This window comes from Pogona vitticeps, chromosome 5, assembly GCF_051106095.1.
Source record: "Pogona vitticeps strain Pit_001003342236 chromosome 5, PviZW2.1, whole genome shotgun sequence".
In the NCBI taxonomy this organism is placed as follows: Eukaryota; Metazoa; Chordata; class Lepidosauria; order Squamata; family Agamidae; genus Pogona; species Pogona vitticeps.
Window position 1 is genome coordinate 139,126,569 of NC_135787.1, and position 18,606 is coordinate 139,145,174.

Consider the following 18,606-nt stretch of genomic DNA (forward strand, 5'->3'; position numbering starts at 1 on the left):
AGCTGTTTGATTATGGGACACATTGCTTTGGTCGGTGGTAGACTCCTTCACTAGAGGTTTTGAAACAGAGATTAAATGGCCTGTTCAGGAATGCTTTAGCTGTAGATTTTCTGCTTCATCGGGAGTTGGACTCATTGACCTATGGGGATCTTTTCCAGCTCTACAGTTTTGTAATTCCATTCCCTTGCTTTTTAGCTGCTCCCTGGAATGTCCAATCTAAGCCAACAAAGGTAAAATATTGTCCTAGTGAGATTGTCAGAGAAACAACAGCTCCAGGCTCTCCAGGTATAATTAAGGTGAAACAAAGTTAGGCAGCTTGCTTGACAGTGTTCAGTCTGGTGGTTGTTGTTTTTTTTTATCTAAAGGAAATGAAAGGTGGATGGGTGGGATGGGGGAGAGCAGAATTGTATAGGCACACTGTATGTTCTTTTAAAAACAAAACGCAGGGAGCCGCTACGTGGAAGCAAACAGCTGTGAAAATTAGAAGTTTGTTCCATTGACACCATCAATTGATGCTCAACAAAAGAGGCATTCTTCACATCCCTTTGAATGGCTCTGATTAGAAAGAAATTGACTTCCCCCCCAGATACAACACATACATAGGATGGCTCAAGGGAATCCTGGGAGTATTGTCCATAGCTTGCAGCAGTCTGTTTTATGTGTTTAAGTGCCATCCGTATACGTAGCCAGTTAAATTAAAATTGGAATAATTTTATTTGCTCTCCCTCTCTCCGAGTAATTTTTTCAAATTGCTTTCTGCCCAAGTTTGGTAATTATATTTCATTTTGGCAGTTGAACAAGAAAAAAAAAGAGTTCTCAGGAAGGCCGTAACTCAAGTGAAGCCCCTGCTGTCCTGCCGCGTCTGATAGGTAAAGACGGAAAATGTTTTTCACAAGCAAGACCAGGAACTCTCACAACCTGTTTCACTACTAGGTCATGGACAGAGGATGGGGTTGTTTGCAACTTAAAGCTTAAGGCTGATGAGTTTAATTTAAATGAACTGGTGTTTGTAACTGATAACATTTTTTCGTTTTGGTATATTAATAGTGTAGTTGATAGGAATGCAAAGGCAAGTGTGCCTATCTAAAACATGATGTTCTCCACGATCTGGTATTTCACAGTGTAATTTTTTAACCTAACCTGATTTATCCCCCCCCCCCCCCCGTAAATCTACTACTCTATGTGTAGTTAAAATGTTTTTCCCTCAGAATATTAACATAAATATAAATTTAGATGTTTCTATGAATATTAATGAAAATAAAATCAAGTCACATTTGGCATTTTGAGTTGTGTGCGCATGCGCGTATGCGTGTACACCCACCCCAGAGTGCTGTGTTCTGCTTTCTTATAATTTTAAACTCAAATGATGTACCACTTGATATTTAATAATACTTGGTGATGGAAATTTGTTATTTTATTTTATGCCTCATTACTTGTTCCTTTCTTTAAAAAAAAAAGTTTGGAGTCTTAATGATAAACACACTTTAATTTCAGTAACTGTGTAGGAGACTCGAAAGATTCATTGTAATGTCATTAGGGCCAAAGTCTGAGTAACAAAAACATGAAAATAAAAAATGGATTTGTTGTGCATGTAAGTGTTTATAGAAGACAAGCCATGAGTAAATCCTTCTATAAGTGAGTTTGACTATCTACTATGAATTAATGGCATGAACGTTGGAAAATGGAATCTGTCACATAAATCATGGGTCATTAGCTGGACTGCAGTTTTTTTTTCTTTCTTATCCCTATCCCCTGGGAGGCTTGGGATGGAAGAGAAATAAATAAATGAGATGTAAATTCTGTACATGAACATGGCGTACAGATTTCGAATTGAAATATGAGGCATCTATTTTCATTTCTCTTTATTCGGCTGTATTATCATGAGGGACTTTCTCCATCATAACATCTTCACTTTTAATTTTCTTTAATGTTGAATGATACTGTGGTTTAAACTGTTTTTTTTTTTAATTGCCATCCAACTTTAATTTTTCCACCCAACTGTAATCCAGCTGGTTGGGTAACACTTTACAAAAGGCAGCTGTCCAACGAGGTTCAGCCCAACATGGAGCAAACAACAGAGGGCAGAATCCTGAGACGAGGGTGAACAGAGGTGGACGGTCCAAACGGTTTTATGATCCCAGGACAAATTTGATATTGGGGACCCTGCTACTTTCTCCCCAAAGGAAGCTCACATGAAAAATATGGCAGAATTGGGAGAGGGAACCATGGTAGACATAATTGCTAAGGATGGGCAGCCTTACTTTTAGGGAGCCCAGGGCAAATTGTGCCATTTGCCTCTCTCTCTGATCAGCCATAAATATGCAAGCAGCATATAGTTATTTGAGTTCCACATGTTTAGATTTATTGAAAACTTGAGTTATGACAGAGTATAAGGACTAAAGGAGTTATACAGATATGGGTTTCTCTCTCTTTTGTCTAGAAGTAATGTTTGCAATCAAAGATATCTCTGCTTATAAAATCATTAAGTCTTCTAACTGTAGAGCTAAAAGGGACCCAAAGATCCATGTTTGATTTTACCGACCTCAGGAGCAATCTAGCTCAAGAAAATCATTGAATTTTTGACGTTTTCTATGCACTAAAGTCCCATTTATGTGAATGGGATTTCAGCCAAGTCACTTTTCTTAATTCTGTATCATACATTCTTCTTAGTTTGGCAGAGCGGAAATGGGTGAAGTTAAAAGTCTCAGTGGATGCATTGCATGTGTGAAAGCTTTACAGAAAAATAACTGGTGTCTGTGAAGTGGATGGCATGAGGACGGTTTTCTTTAGACCTAGTAAGTGTGACAAATGGTATGAGAACTGTAGCCCAAAAATATCTTGAATCCACCTGTTCCTTACCCCTGGTTTAAGCCCAAGTAGCTGCTACAGAAGAAAATGTCCCTTGTGCAGGAAACCCTGCCAAGCAGTGTGTTTCATCCGAACAATTTTTCATGTTTAATGCTTTTATATGAAAGTACTTTCCAGACCATGTACTGAAGATGCTACAATGTTTTCTGGTTCGAAAGCAGGACAATTCTACTACTAGATAGGGTTGGTCATGCTTTGCTGAAGATGCCAGCTCAAGCTCAAGCGTTAGATATTTAGAGGCATGGAGTGGAGGCAGTGTGTTGGAGTACAGAAGTGTACAAGCCACAGATACAGTTGCCATTGGGGTTGATGAAGGATGCAAGTTAGTGTAGGTGCTAAGAGGAATGCATGTTTTATTACATTAACCTATTTTGCTTCTCTCTCACACACATATATATGTATATAACACAGTTTCCCCCAAGATGCACACTTCAACAATCAGATAAATTAAGCCTGGGATATTTACTTTTCCATGGCCAGTTACAAAACATACCATGCTAAATGCAAGATACATGACTGATGAATATCATGCACTGTGACTGACACCTTTCACCACTTTGTGGGGCACTTCTACAAAAAAAAAAATATGATCAAAGATGTCATGTTGCTTGATCTGAAGATTCTGTTGCTAAATCTGGCCATCTTCTGTACAGTATGTTGAATTCAAAGGGGACAATATCTTGAGTTTTGCCTCAGGCAGCTAAATGTTTTGGGCCATTTCTAGATAAGCTTCATTTCTCTCCGCTTTCACTCTTACGATGTACACCTAACTCTAAATTCAGCATTCATCAAGGCAGAATTTTAGTTTCATCTTTATCCCTCAGGAGTCTGACATATTTTTCAGTTCCATTTATTTTATTGCTTGATTTTAATAATTCAAAATATGGACCAGAAGCTAATGGATATTTATATGTGTGCAAACTAAATTGTGGAAATTGTTGTGACTAATTGATGAGGTGCCATTTGCTTGCCTCTCTTGTGTCTAGTTGTGTTTCCAGTTGTGCCTCTAGCACATGCCCAACATGCGCACACAATCTTGTCCATTAGCTGTAATTAACCATGATCATTTCTGCAGTTCCACATTCATGCACATCAATATCCAAGAGGATTAGGGCAACTGAAAAACTGTTTCCCCTGTCTAGCAGAAATCACAGCTTGAAAAACTTCCTTGTTGGGACTACAGTTCCAAAACCCTACTCCCACCCACTCTTGCTGTCTGAGGAATTGTGAGGGTTGGAGTCGAAATGAAGCTTTTTTTCAATTTATGCCTCCATCTGAAACATTGCTCCAGGGGTGGGAGGGGGTGGCCTCATACATATCCTGACAGCCAGCCAGTCATCAATTCTGTACATCCAGTGTCAGCCAGAAACATGAAGATGTGGTTGCTCCTGAGCTGTGTTCTTTTAGTAAAATTGTAGATGTCACCAGAGGGAGGTTATATTATTTTAAATACTATTGGCTCCATCACCAGCAAGCAGCCCATGTGCCATTGAGTAAGTCCTTCTGATTTCATAGGGATGGACATCTGAGTAAATATGCTGCAGCTTGTGTTGTGCAATTGGTGGTCCAACTACCAAGCTACCACCATGGTCCAAAAATGAATGAGTACTAAGATGCATCTGTGGGGTTCTCTTTTTGTTTCCACACAGGGAGCTAGTCTATGTGTGCAAAGGGATGCGACTATTTTGGCTCCTTTAATTGAAAAAGAAGCTAACCAGAAGAGAAGTTCATATGCATCTGAGCTAATATATAAAAAGTCACTAAATGGAAGTGGGGAAAAATGTGTAAAGGAACTGGGAGATAAATAAAATATGTTGGCATCCAGGCACAGACAGTTATGGCCCAGTGTTATGTGTGGCGATTCTGTGCTGCATAATTGCTCATCTAACACAATTACTATTCTGGATGGGAAAATGCATTTTTTAAAAAAAAATATGCTTGGAAAACATATCTCTGAATATCCAGGATGCCCAGCTGTCAAACTCTGTTTTAACTGTCTTAGTAGAAAGAAAATATAAAACAGTATCTGAAAATATGTTATATTTCCCCAGTGCATTCCGTATGCTTTCAGCAAGTTATGAATTATATGTAATTGGTAAATTAACTTTGATTCATTGGCCAAGATGAGTTTGGAAACTGTTCGTTTATCCCCTAAACTTTACAGTCCAAGGCCATGTTTGCTGTGGGATGTTCATGCAACAGAAAAATCTTTCATGCCACTTAATAAAAAGAGATGTTAAAAAGTCATATTCCATTTTCATGGGCATCCCATGATTCCACTGGTCCACTTAACAAACAAAAAAAAAGCATTATCCCGTTAGAAAACATCCCGCTGCATAATACAGCCCATTGTCCCCCTGACTCATTTGTACTGCCTCTTGTAGCTGCCCAGATTGAGAAAGCCCTTGTACAACAAAGGATTATTCTATAAATATACTGCATTCCTCATTGGTTCTACGTGACAACTTCTGTTCATTTGATTTCTTCTTTTCCACCATTTTCTTTTTCTCTTTTTAGCAGTTGTACTCAGAGGGTAAGCTCACATTTTTTAAAGTTTTATTTTGGCTAGAAAAAAAGTGCAGCCAGCATTTGATGCCTATGGCTTAAAACAAAAATAAAGTGCCATACTAAGAGAGAGAAACTTACCAAACTGTGGCTTTCATCTTGTTGCTCGATTTGAAGACATCATTAAAACTAGATAAAATTCATTGCTGGCTGGAGATCGTGGTGGTATCTGCCTGCTGTAAAGGTCTTGGTGCAGCTCTGATTAAACATTTGTATTATTCCTACGTCATCCATTTTCTCAAGTTTGATGGAATGCGGCCATTTTGTTTTGTCCTTTCACAGAAGGATAAATTGAGGCTCAGAGCATCACTGAGTGCTTTGTGGCTTCATAAGACAAACAGTTGAATTTTGTTCACAGCAGGAGATGAATGCTTCACCCGTTTTGTTTGTTTTAGAGATTCCAGTGAATCCTGGTTGTGTCCTATTTAGTTATTCTGGTTTGGATAACTGTTTTGCTAGCCTGCAGTTGTTTAATTTCACCTATGATTAAGTCACAGGGATATCCTTAAATCATACCTTGTTGCAAGGTATTATTCTAGAAAAACTATTGGCGGGGTTGTGCAAATATAGCAGGCAACCTTGATCACATATTTATTCTCTCACCCTATGAATATAGCAGCCATCAATAATACATATACCTCAATAATGTATGAGTAGTTCCATGTCTCAAATGCACAATCTCACATAACATTGAGACCACATCGACACGATAATGTTTTTATGTATTGAATGAAGTATCTTCATGGCACTGTTAAAGGTATAAACAAAAGGTTCACTTAATATTCCATCTACATTGTGGCATGTATTTATGTATTTCCTGGATAATTTGTATTTCTAAGAACTAGAAAATAGTAAGAGACATGCACTAGGGCTTTTTTTTCTGTATGTGGTGTAGGATGCAAGTTTTGGTCTCAGAAAGGGATTGGCGTACACTGCCACCCCTAAATGCAATTGCTCATAAAACTCCCCAACTTTCTGGGTACAGCAGAAATGTGTCTCAATAAGTAACACCTTGTTTAACTTTGTGTAGGCCTAGATGCCCAGGCTTCATTGTCAGGAGTGCCTTTGCACAGTTAAAACTAGTGCACCAGTTATGCTCATTCCGGGAGAGATCTGACCTGTCCACGGTGACACCTGCCTTAATTACATCCTGGCTGAATTACTGTAACACATTCTACAGCTTTTGGAAAGGGCTCAGAAACTCCAGCAAGTCCAAAATGCTGCAGCCAGATTGCTGACTGTGGCTGGATATAGAGATCACATAACCACCCCCACCCTGTTATAACAACTCTATTGGCTGCTGGTCTGTTTCCAGGCATAAATCAAAGTTCTGATTCTAACCTATCAAGCTCTAAATGACTTGTGTCAAAGCTGTCCAAAGGACTGCCTCTCTCTCTATGAACCTGCCCGTTATTACGATCATGAGGAGGGTCTTTCTCTCAGTCCCACCACCCTCATAGGTGGGCTTGGTGGGTACACAGGTTAGGGCCTTTGTCACTGCTCCCCAACTCTGGAACTTCCTCCTATGGGAAGCTAGGCTGGCCTCATCTTTGCTGTCCTTCTGCAAGCAGGCAAAGACCTTTCTCTTCAGGCAGACTTTCCCTTAGTGACTGGCTATATAGGAAACAATAAACAGGATGATTTATAAAAATTTTTTGCTTCTAAATCTGTTTTTTAAATGCTTTTACCTCACTTTTTAATGTAATGTTATGAATTCTTCCTTAATATTTGAATAATTTACTGTTTTTAGCTTTTAATACAGTGGGGTCTCTACTTAAGAACTTAATCCGTATTGGAAGGCGGTTCTCAAGTTGAAAAGTTCTCATGTTGAATCTGCATTTCCCATAGGAATGCATTGAAAACCATTTAATTCGTATCTGCTCTTTTCCGTCCATAGAAACTACAGTGGAACCTCTACTTAAGAACTTAATCGGTTTTGGAATGGTGTTCTTAAGTTGAAATGTTCTTAAGTTGAAGCAAAATTTCCCATAGGAATGGACTGAAAACCAATTAATCCGTTCTGGCTGTTTTTTTGTTATGTAGAGGTGCGTTCGTACATTGAAGCATTAGTTCCCATAGGAACTAATGCAAAGCTGGTTAATACGGACTCTACCACTAGGGGGAGAATTTTTTTTAACCTAAGATGACCTAAGGTTAAAAAAAGAGCAGGAAAGGTTTTTTTTCCTGTTCTTAACTTGGATTTCTGTTCTCAAGTAGAAGCAAAATTTAGCAAATGGAGCTGTTCTTAAGTTGGATTGTTCTTAAGTAGGGACGTTCTTAAGTAGAGACCCTACTGTATTGTGTTTTTCATTACATGAGCTTCTTGGGTCCTTTTTGGAGAAAGGTGGAGTAAAAATAAATAAATAAATAACCTAGGGGGAAGTATTCTTTCATAAGGTACATAAGTTTTAAAAGATATAGCACAAAAATAATTTGTGAATAATTTTGGATCAGTCGTTCCTGGGAGAGTGTGGGAAATGGTTCTGAAACAAATTAGTCTTCCAGGTTGACAGCAAAGAGATTCACAGAGACGGTAGATTCCTTCACCAGTAGTGTATTTATAGACTATGTACAATGGAACTGTGACTAAATAATAGGCTTACAGTAAATAAATGGACAGCACTTCGTGCAGCAGCTCTCCAACACAACACGCCACACAGCACCATAGTGTGCAGCACTTATATAGTTTGATCAGCCAATCACTGGGCACATCACCTGATATCTTCTCCCAGACATTACATCATGCCCAATACACATTTCATGAATTGTATCAGCTTCATGTGCTGACTCTGTGACTGCACACCTGTTTTAAGATGGATGCCTAATTAGTAAACGTTGGTTCGTGTACTAAGAGGAAATTCTCTATTGTGGGTCATAATATCCTGACAGTTTCCCATCTACCTGTGCATGTTGACCAAATAAGAGACACATTTGGGTTATAGCTTACCTGTTTTTTGTTTCCAGAACAGACTCTTAGTCACTTCATCATTGTCGGAATGTTACGTGTAATCTGATACCCATAGTACCAAACAAGTAACTCAGGTCAGCTCACATGCTAAGCTAAATATGTATTTCAACCTCTTACAACATTTTCCCTCTAGACATGCAGATCTTCCAAAGCCTGTATCTGAGAAAACAGTTTTGTCATTGAATCCATTCTTATTACCTAATGACCAATTATAAAAGAAAAGAAGACTAATTTACCAAAAGGGAATTGAGGCAAGCTTGTGTGAGAATAAAGTCTTTTACCTCTTAGGGCTGGGCAACATGTGGCCTCCAGGAGCCCAAATGCACTACTGCTGCTCACTTTCCCTATTAAAATAATAATAATAAAAAATTATAACACATTTCCCAGCTCAGACGTTCTCTGACTGCCCTGTAGGGAGCAGAGGTTGCTCACTCTTGGTCTTACAGATGTTTTTCTTTTAATAACCTGGTAATTGTATCATTCACTTCAGTCCTCATTCATTCTAATCTCCATCTTGAGAATCTGACTCGAAGGCAGTCTTGTTAGCAACAATCTCCTGACCTGATTTTTTCTGAGCTTTTTCCCCCTCTTTTTGTACCATGTACTGTAATCATATGAAAAGTAGACCACAAAAGTTTTCACATTCTCTCATTACATGTTGCCCAGCTGGGGATTTTAGTGCTGTCTGTTTTCATCTCTGCCGTGGTAAAGTCAATGGGTCATAATTACCCATTTGACATCAGGTTAGTCCCAAATATTGTGCATGGCCTATAGTCCAATGTTTCATATTTTTACTTTTTTCTTCAGTACCCAGATTTTGCACCTTCTACGAGTTCTGGAGAACTCAAGGGCCTACCATATTTGTGACCTTTTAATGATCCAATGAAAGGTATTAAGCCACCTTGATTTTAATCACAATTGCCTATTGCTTGGAAAATTATTTCATTTCTCATCTTTTGTGAATATTGCAGTGAAACTCCAAGGAATGGAAAGTTTAGGGTGGGGAAGGAGATGTTAGATAGCATCATCTGTTCAAAGGGTTGCAGTGTTTCAGTCCCATGAGTCCACACAGCAATGACCCCATTAGAAGGTGTCAAAGGTTGGAGCTGATATCTTGTACATGCCGTATATCACAGAAGTGAGTACACCCCCTCACATTCCATAAATATTTTAGTATATCTTTTCATGTGACAACACTGAGGAAATGACATGGCTACAATGTAAAGCAGTGAGTATATAGCTTGTATAACAATGTAAATGAGTTGTCCCCTCAAAAGAATGCAACACACAGCCATTAATGTTGCCAGTGGTTTAGACAATAATGTCTGTATGTTGTGTTATTCTGAGAGGACAGCACATTTACACTATTATACAAACTGTATACTCACTGTTTTACATTGTAGCCAAGTGTCATTTCCTCAGTGTTGTCACCTGAAAAAATATACTAAAATATCTATGAAATGTGAGGGGCTATACTCACTTCTGTGACATACTGTACAAAACATATGTTCTAGCTGGGCCCAAGATGGTAGCATGTTAAACTTTTACATTGTCCCGGTTTCATTTCCATTTGATTGCTGAGCACAGAAGAAAAATATCATCTAGTTCAGTGGTTCCCATCCTTGTGTCGCCTAGTGGTGAAGGTTTATGGGAGTTTTAGCCCAAGAACATCTGGGTATCCAAGGTTGGCAACCACTAGTCTAGTCTAACGGTTTGCCAACTTTTATCTCCAGACATGATTAGTTCCCAGAAACCCCGGTCACCATGGCCACCGGTGAAGGATTCTGGTACCTGATGCCCAGCAGTATCCAGCGACTCAAGTTTAAGAACCACTGTTTATTGCTGACTGTATTGCTATTCACATTGTTTAGTCTTCATCTGTGTTTGCATTTGCCTTGATTCATAGGCCTACTGATTATTCAGCACATGAAGTACTGATTGTCTGTACATATACTAAAGAAAGCATTTTTAGTGCTGTGCCTTCCAATCCCCCTAAAAAAAACCCTGAAAGAAATAAATGAAGAGGAAAATGCCTTGAACAAATGCAGGAGCTGCAACTGGAAACCAGAGCAAATATTGACTTGCTTGCTTTCTGTTTATGCATATGCCCACACATTTATCTTCCCTGTAATAACACATGTGCATTGACATCCAGAATTATTGTTTTGCCTTCTTCTGTCTGAACCATTTCTGAAGTGTATGTAGAAAAGAGATGCACAGTTAATATGCAGAGACAGCCCAGAGCATGCAAGTTAATGGCTATGTAGCAAAAGTGATATGAATTGACTAAATTATGCTTTTCAAATAATCTCGGGTTCCATTTGTTAAGTAGTTGTGTTTTAATGAGTATGTTTACAATTCATTAATATTATAGAGATAGTATTATTGTGAGAGTTTTGTTTTTGGTTGTAGTTTTTTTAAGCCTTTAGACTTATATTAGTAGTTTAAGCTGCATGATCTTAATGGGAAGCTACTGGAGGGGAAGTTGCCATTCCAGAAATGGATGAAGTCAGAGTCCCAAGTGGTCTGAGCCAGAGCAAGGTGTGCATATTTTTATTTCATTGATTGATTGGTTGATTGATTGATTGATGGCTTGTTATAAAATAAGATCTAAGTGGCATAGAACAAATAAAATGACAAAAGACATCAATATCTTAGAACAGCATATAGTATGAAACTCAGTGAGGGTGTGTGGCGCTTGTGCAATTAAGTGTTTCTTCAGCTGGCATTTAAAACACACAAGAGGTGCTGCCTCTTAAGGTTCTGTAATGGAAAAATCTCACTGCTGGAGGACAGATAGCTGGCTGCAGCTCTGAAAGCATACACCACACATGTCCACAATATGAAACCATATACTTATACATTGGCACAATAGGGAGGGAGGGTTAATCCCATTTACCATCTTCCTCACTGCAGTCACCTTTTCCACTCCAGTCAACAAAAGAGCTGTTTGTTAGGGATGGTACCAGTTGACAGCCCCAGGGGATTTGAGCCCACAGTTCATCTCAGTGGTAGTCAGCACTAGCCTCTGAATTTTGAAGCCCGGAGAAGTGAGGACCAGTATCACCACCATGAGGGCAAGGCTCACAATGCTACAGGGGCCCTGTTCCTTGGCCCACAAATCCCTCCATCTCCCACTGCAGTTCCATCCCCAGTGCCGCAGTTGCATCTCCTCCTTGGGTCTCTGGAGTGGTTTGGGTTGTTTCTTCCCTCCTCCCCCCCGAGTAAATTAGGGTGATGGGTCAAGTAAAGATACTAACATTTAGATCCATCACCTTTTGGGACCTGTAACTTCACTAACTCCCCCATCCAAGGATCCTTATTGATTACATGGTCCCAGTCCTGGGGAGGGACTGGGGTCTCAGTATCTGCCTCCTCAACTTAATTCATCTCCCCCAGTTCCTTTGCAATGTCCTTGCTCTTCCTCCTTTCCCTCCTCAATTTTTTTTTTTGTTTGGAGACTCTACTGTAACTCCCTTTGGCTCCATCTGCCCTCCCACCTCTACCAGCATGACTTACATAGCAGCCAGTCCCCAGCATCCTCTTGAGGTTGGATCCTCCTCCCAAGGGCACTCTTCTGCCAGCCGCCCTGGTGTGAGTCATGGCTCTCTATCCCCTGCATTGGTGGGTATGGTCTCCATTTGTGTTGCAGATTCCGAGGGCTCCAATGAAATGGCAGGCATCTCCTCTAGTGGTGGTTCTGACCTTGCCTTTATTTGCATTGCACAGTCCTTAGCTGTGAGGCTTTGAAGCACTGTCTCCCCCAGCAAGGCAAGCATGTTGTTCTCCTGGGACCCTAACCCAGGTTTAGATGGCCTGCTGGAGGCATTTCTGCCAACCTCTCTCTCATAGGGAGCTACAGTTGCAACAGTTATTAGCTATTCTGACCTCTGTAGCCATTGCTGCTGCTCAGACTAGAGGAAACAAATAGCATATTGCTGGATCCATTCACACTCAAAGCTATTCTGCCGAGAAAGCTTGGCTTAGGGAGGGGTCTGTGCAAATCACCCCCAGTTTCAAATTGTTTTAAATGTTAAATTTCTGAAACCAGATTGTCCACATAGACTGGAAACCAATACAAGAAAGAGTCTTATAGCACCTTTAAGAGTAGCACATGTTATTTGACCTGACTTTTTATGGGCACAGACACTTACTTTAATGCATGGAGCACAACATTCAAGTTGCAGACATCACATTTATCCTTATGAGGTGGAATATAAGCCGGTGGCTTGAATATTGTGTTCCTTGCATCTGAAAAAGTTGTGGAACTTTAAGACAATTTCTTCAGATGCACAATATTCAAGCCACAGGCTTATATTCCACTCCATAAAGATAAATGTGATGCCTGTAACTTGAATATTGTTCTCCATGCATTAGAGTAAGTGGACTGTGCCCATAAAAACTCAGGCCAAATAACAGAGAGGCCAAGACTTTCTGCTGGTTTTGCTAAAACAGGCTAATAGGGCTGTACCTCCCCATCCCCAAGGCAATAATTTTTGATTATGTGACTTTCATATGGAGGGATCTGTGTGTTAATAATTGAGTGCTGTGATCTGAACAGTTGCACCGGACAGGGTGTAGGGGGAAAATATTTTTGTGAAAGCTCATTCATTCTACTTTCTGCAGTGGCTTCTGAGGTAGTAGTGTTCTATAGAGGTCTATGTGAAACTGAGAGAAGAGTTATTGGTTCTTCACCTCTCTGTAAAGCTGGCATTGTTGGTAGTGAACAGGTGTGCATTTTTCCTCTAACACTGGGTCTCAAATGTGTTAAACTCTACTTGTCCTTTCTGACAGGTGGATTGTGGGATTTGTAATCTACTTGGGGGGAAAAGTGCCAGATGGGGACAGCAATTTTAAAACGACAACAAGAGCACAAAATGGAAGACCCCCCTGGGGTCAAGAGTGAAGAAGTCCTGTAAATCTGACAGTTTATTTCATAACGAATGGTTTGAGTAATGAGTTGGTGCTGCTGATGCAATGAATTAAACATTTTGGTCAAGATTCTTTTGGGACAATGATGTACAAAAGGGCAATTGGGGGGTGTTTTTCCCGTTGTCGCTTGCTGTCCATCAAACAACCAAGCATATGAGTGAGTGTGCATCTTTTTTCTTGACTTGAGGCAGCCGTTGAACACGGTGGCCAGCTGGCAGCATAAGTCGGCTTGCTTGATAATGGCCTACTTACTTTGCACAGGACAAATAAAATGTGAGCCTTCTTAATATTAACAACAACATATGAATATTCCAGTTTCTAATGTTTAATGCTAATGAATTAATGTTTAAGCCCACTGTCCCAAGCTTTGATTATTGTTCCAGCTACTTGCCAGTTTTGTCCTTCTCTACAAAACCTGATTTCACACACAGGCCTGGATATACATACACGGTTGAGATTTAATGGCTTTATTTTTTGCAGTGAGTCTGGGTATTTTTCTCCATACATTAAGTGTCATTAGTGTGTTCCTTGTTTTCAACAAACTGAATTTCTCATTTGCATTATTGTTCATCCAGAGACTTTAGCTAGTGTCTTGAGATCTGGCAAACCTACTCGGTACTGACTATGTCTGAGCTCAAAAAAATACACTGGGAGATTCTGGCTGTTGTAGTTAAGAAGAGTAACTTTTCCATAGTCTTTGCTTATGCTAGTTTGTGCCAGGAACTGTAGTCTGATAACCTCTGGAGGACTACATATTTCTCATCCAGCTTTAAAAGGATGTATAAGAAAATGATACCCAATGTAATATACAGTGATTACACCAGTGTGGTATGACAGATAGAGTGATGAACTAGGACTTGGGCAAACCTGGGTTCAAATCCCTACTCAGCCATGAAAACTCACTGAAGGGAGACAGTAGTGGTAAAACCACTCCTTAAATATCTCACTTATCTGGAAAGCCATGAATCAGTTCCAACTTGATAGCATGAAACACTTGAGATAAATGAAAGCAACCAAGAATCTCTCAACTTTCCCCACCACCCAGTGCGTAATTCCATGACCTCTTTTCTGCTTTCCCTTTTCCAGGACTGTTCTGTTTACTTTGACCTCGGTGGTTGTTCTTGTCATCACAACTGACTGGATCAGCTGGGACAAGCTGAATCGTGGATTTCTGCCAAGCGATGAGGTTTCAAGAGCTTTTCTGGCTTCCTTCATCTTAGTGTTTGACCTTCTTATTGTCATGCAGGTACTTTGTCCCAATATTTCTCCCGGAGTGCTGAAGTGGCTTTTCTCTTGCTAGATTTCCACTCTGGCATGTGCTGTTCAGCCAAGACTTTCAGAAGTCAAATTAAATGTTTGTTTTGCAATCTCTATTAATAGTCTTACATTACATCAGTGTTCTCGGGGAAACTGTTTCAAAAGCCAAGTGGCCTTTTGAAAGCTTTTTCGTTTTTAAAGAACCCTTTCTGATTTTCTCAGCTTTATTTTGCCAGGTAACTGTCTGGCGACTTGTCAGATGGAGGTTGTTGTTTGCCCACATGGCACAGAGAGGGGGGAAAGGAGAAATAAATAACTTAAGGGTAAGTCATTTTGTAATGAAGAGGCTCCATTGTAAAGCTGAGGTAACATAATGAAGCAAGCTTCGCAGCATTTAAAATGTACAATATGTGGTTACCACACACCACAGAGTGACAGCCATTCTCTGTAGGCTGCCTTTCTCTCTACCTTTACAGTAACATATTATCACCCTAACTGATGTGTCAGATTTCTCCTCACCAACCACTGTTTCTAAGGAGATAATTCTTTGTTCACCAACTAGTCTTTGCTCTTTTGGTACTTCATTAACAAAATGGATGCCCTACATGCAAATTAAGATAGGCCAAAGAGTTCTTCATGTGGCATTTCAGCTACAACTTGAATATCTTTTTTAGAAAATAGAAAATGTTATGTTCTGGTAGGCAAAATAAGAATGTCTTGTTATAACAATAAGAGTTTTTTGTAGTTGTTGTTCTCATGTTCTTTTTTTAGATCACTGGCTACCTTTAGACTAGGTTGGAATTGCTCCCCCTGTGTTTTTTTTTTTTTTAATTTTTCCATGGTAACCTTTCTGTTGTTGTTGCCATTATTTGTAAAGGTGTTGGCAATTTGTACTGAAAATTTATCACATGTGAATGTCAATCTTTGTAGTTCAATGCAATGGGGAAAAAAAGTTTCCTTCCGGAAGAATTTCAAGGGAGGAGAAATTTCACAGAAATTCTCATGGGTTTTGTTTGGGATTCTTAATAAAATTTTAGCTCAGGGGAGAGCAGGCACATCTTGTCTTTCATTGTATATTCATCTCTGTTGCAACTGGCAGCCCCCACAGCTTCCCAGGGGTAAATGTCATGAAGTTAGTCCTTCCACAGTGCTTTTTAAAGTCAGGAAGCATGGGCTGCTAGGGAACCTACACAGTGATAATGAGATGAGTAATAGAAATAAAAACAAAAACAAAGGAACATCCACAGCCACCTTTAATTATTATCAGAAATTTTAAAAAAATCAAAACAAGTTCTAAATGTCCGTGAAAATAAGACTGAAAAATGGGAATGTCCTTCATGGGGAATTAATATTTGGAGGGAAAAATAATGACACAATATTGGACTAACTTTTCTTTTGCAATTGGTCATAACACCACCTTCTAGTATAGAGTTTACAGGAAAGGAATTATAGAGTCTTTGTTTCTAAAATATGACCAATAGAAAAAAGCCATGTGGTTTTTGTACCTAAACCAAAAACAAGGATGAATGACACCTTTGGTAGATATTTGTGTGAGAACCTGGAGAGACTGCAGCTGGAGAAGGATTCAACAGTTCTGAACAAGCTGGACAAATATTCTGCCTGGAATAAAGTCATTTCTGATATCCTGTCAAAGAAGAGAGGAGTCAAAGAAGTGATTCTCTTGCAAACATCTTGTATTTGCATGCAGAAGAGAATAAAGGAAGCTTGGGCAACTTGCAACTCCCCACTTTCTATTAGACTACAGCTTCTGGCCTTCCTAGACAATATACCTGTTTTAAAGGATCATGGGAATGTTAGTATAGCAACATCTAGACTACCAAAACTTTGAATAAAGGGATGAGACACCAATTTTGTCATCATCATCCTTTATTCATGTTCATACATGCAAGTCATTGTATTTGCAATTCATCTCATTAAACCTAGGACCATTTCTTATAGCCATCAACATTGTTTAGAAAACTGCCTCTTGTCCATTCCTTCTGTTATGGCAGAACATGCACAATCCCTCCTTCTCCAACTATAGATACTTACCAGTTGTGGTGCAGTGTGGTCCATTCCTAGCAGATTGATTGGGGGGTGGGGAACACAACTGTATGGATAGTTTAAAGGAGGGCAACCATAGTCCTTCAGATGCAGCTTCCATAGTCCTTCACTGTGGGTGATCAGGAACAAAGGAAAGCAATTAGCCTTGGAAAGAACAAAGGAGTCGACTAGCAGATGTCTGAGCCAGCAGAGCCTCAAGGCAATGCCCTGAGAACTCTTTTTATTAATTTAGTATGATTACATAATATGTTAGGATAATCATAACCAGGATTGGCTGAGGAAACTCTTTGATCTAATGCTCCACCTCTAAGCGAAAGGGCAGAATGAGGAGTTACCCCGCCCACTGGCAGCTTCCACTTCCTGCCAGGAGTGTGTGCACGTCACTGGAACAGAATGCAGCTACAACCTTTACGCAGAAGTTTCCCACACTTCACCATTGCCAGTGCCAATGGGGCCAATGAGAAATTGTAAGTCTAAAATATATGCGTGGCCACAGCTGGCCATCCCTGGATGAAGAGGTCAAATTTTGTGGCTTTTCTATCAGTTTCAACTCTGATGATTTCCTGTTCTCCCCCCTCTAGCCCAATGACAACACAAAAAGTGATGTAAAGTGTTGTTGTTAAAACAGGTAGAAATCTGACAATAAAACATTTACCACCCAAACTTGGGATGAATGAGGAAAACTGTAAAGACATGAGCTTCATTTCTGAAACTTTGTGCTGTAATCTCCTTTTTCTTTAAAAAAAAACTTCCACTTTCACAATGTGTTTAATGATATACAAGGAAATTTCTGATAAATGAATCCACTCCCATGAGGCTGCAGGGAGAAGCATGAATAAGAATAGCCCATGCATTATCCTATGTAGCACTGAATATCATTATACTGGAGACACAGGATGCTATTGTCCGCTTCCTCCATTATTACTAAATCATTCTTTTTGACTATGAAAGATGAAGTCACCACAAAATGACCTTGAACATTTTAAGCTAAGAGGGAAACTTCATTTGAAAATCCTTGGCCTTGATACTTTTCAGGTATATATATGTGATTTTTTATTATTATTCTTTGCACTGTGCAGAGTAAGTCTTATATTTAATTGCATTTTTGAATGATGTTTGCAAAGCAGAGTGCTTATTTACTTAGATATGTTTATTGAGGATGCACAACTAAGATGACTCAACTTATTTACAAGGTGGCTTTGGCACCAGTGAATTGCCATTGCAGTAGAATCGGTTTGATTTGGGCTGATGCTAAGTTACGGATAACAAATAAATGATCTTTTTTAGGAAACAGAGATTAGCCAACCTTGGAAAATACATGAAGAAAGTTTTCAGTTATCATTCCAAGGTCTTTCCAGACAAGTTAGTTACTATTGCAGTTACAATGTTATAAATAATTATTTCCTAATAACTATTTCACAAAAGTTCCTTAAGTAATTATTTGTTTTTTACATGAACCATATGATATTCCTCCTACACTTTTATGAGAGGTCATGCTCCATAATGACAAGAAGAGGTAAAAAGTTCTAATCACACTGCAAAAGAGTTATGAAATGGAGTTTTACTTCTTACTGTGAAAATGAATTAATCACATATAAAAGTTATAATTTATTCTGAAGCTTTGCTAGCTTTGCTTGTGGAACACCTGCATAAGCTCTAGTTCATGGTACTAGGTTACTCACTTTGTGAATATAGGATAGTTTTTATGTTATTTCCTCCATATTAAGTTTTGTTCTTTTGTGTATTGAATTTTAGTAAAAGAAAAATAATGGTGGGTGTGAAAGCCACTCAGTACTGAAGATAGACGAGTGCACCATGAAGATTTCCTTATTAGAAATTGTTAGGTTTGCTTGTTTTTCCATAGCAGTGCTCAATATGTCATTTTTCAACTCTAAATGAAACTGGCAGGGCAATGGTAGAATAGCCTTAACATTTTAATGCAACATGTTCCA

The 18,606-nt window shown here is 39.2% G+C and overlaps 1 protein-coding gene across 5 annotated transcripts in view; it reads left to right on the top strand.

Annotated features, from left to right (window-relative positions):
* The window catches only part of TMEM117 (transmembrane protein 117), a 277,135-nt gene that overhangs the window by 200,823 nt on the left and 57,706 nt on the right, over positions 1–18,606 (top strand). For all 5 annotated transcript variants that reach the window (XR_013537034.1, XM_078376879.1, XM_020795539.3 and 2 more), the window contains one exon: positions 14,420–14,579. Coding sequence is in view for 4 of the 5 variants with exons in the window: in XM_078376879.1 (XP_078233005.1) it covers positions 14,420–14,579 (160 nt within the window). In the remaining variant the exon portion in view is untranslated. The remainder of the gene's footprint in view (positions 1–14,419; positions 14,580–18,606) is intronic.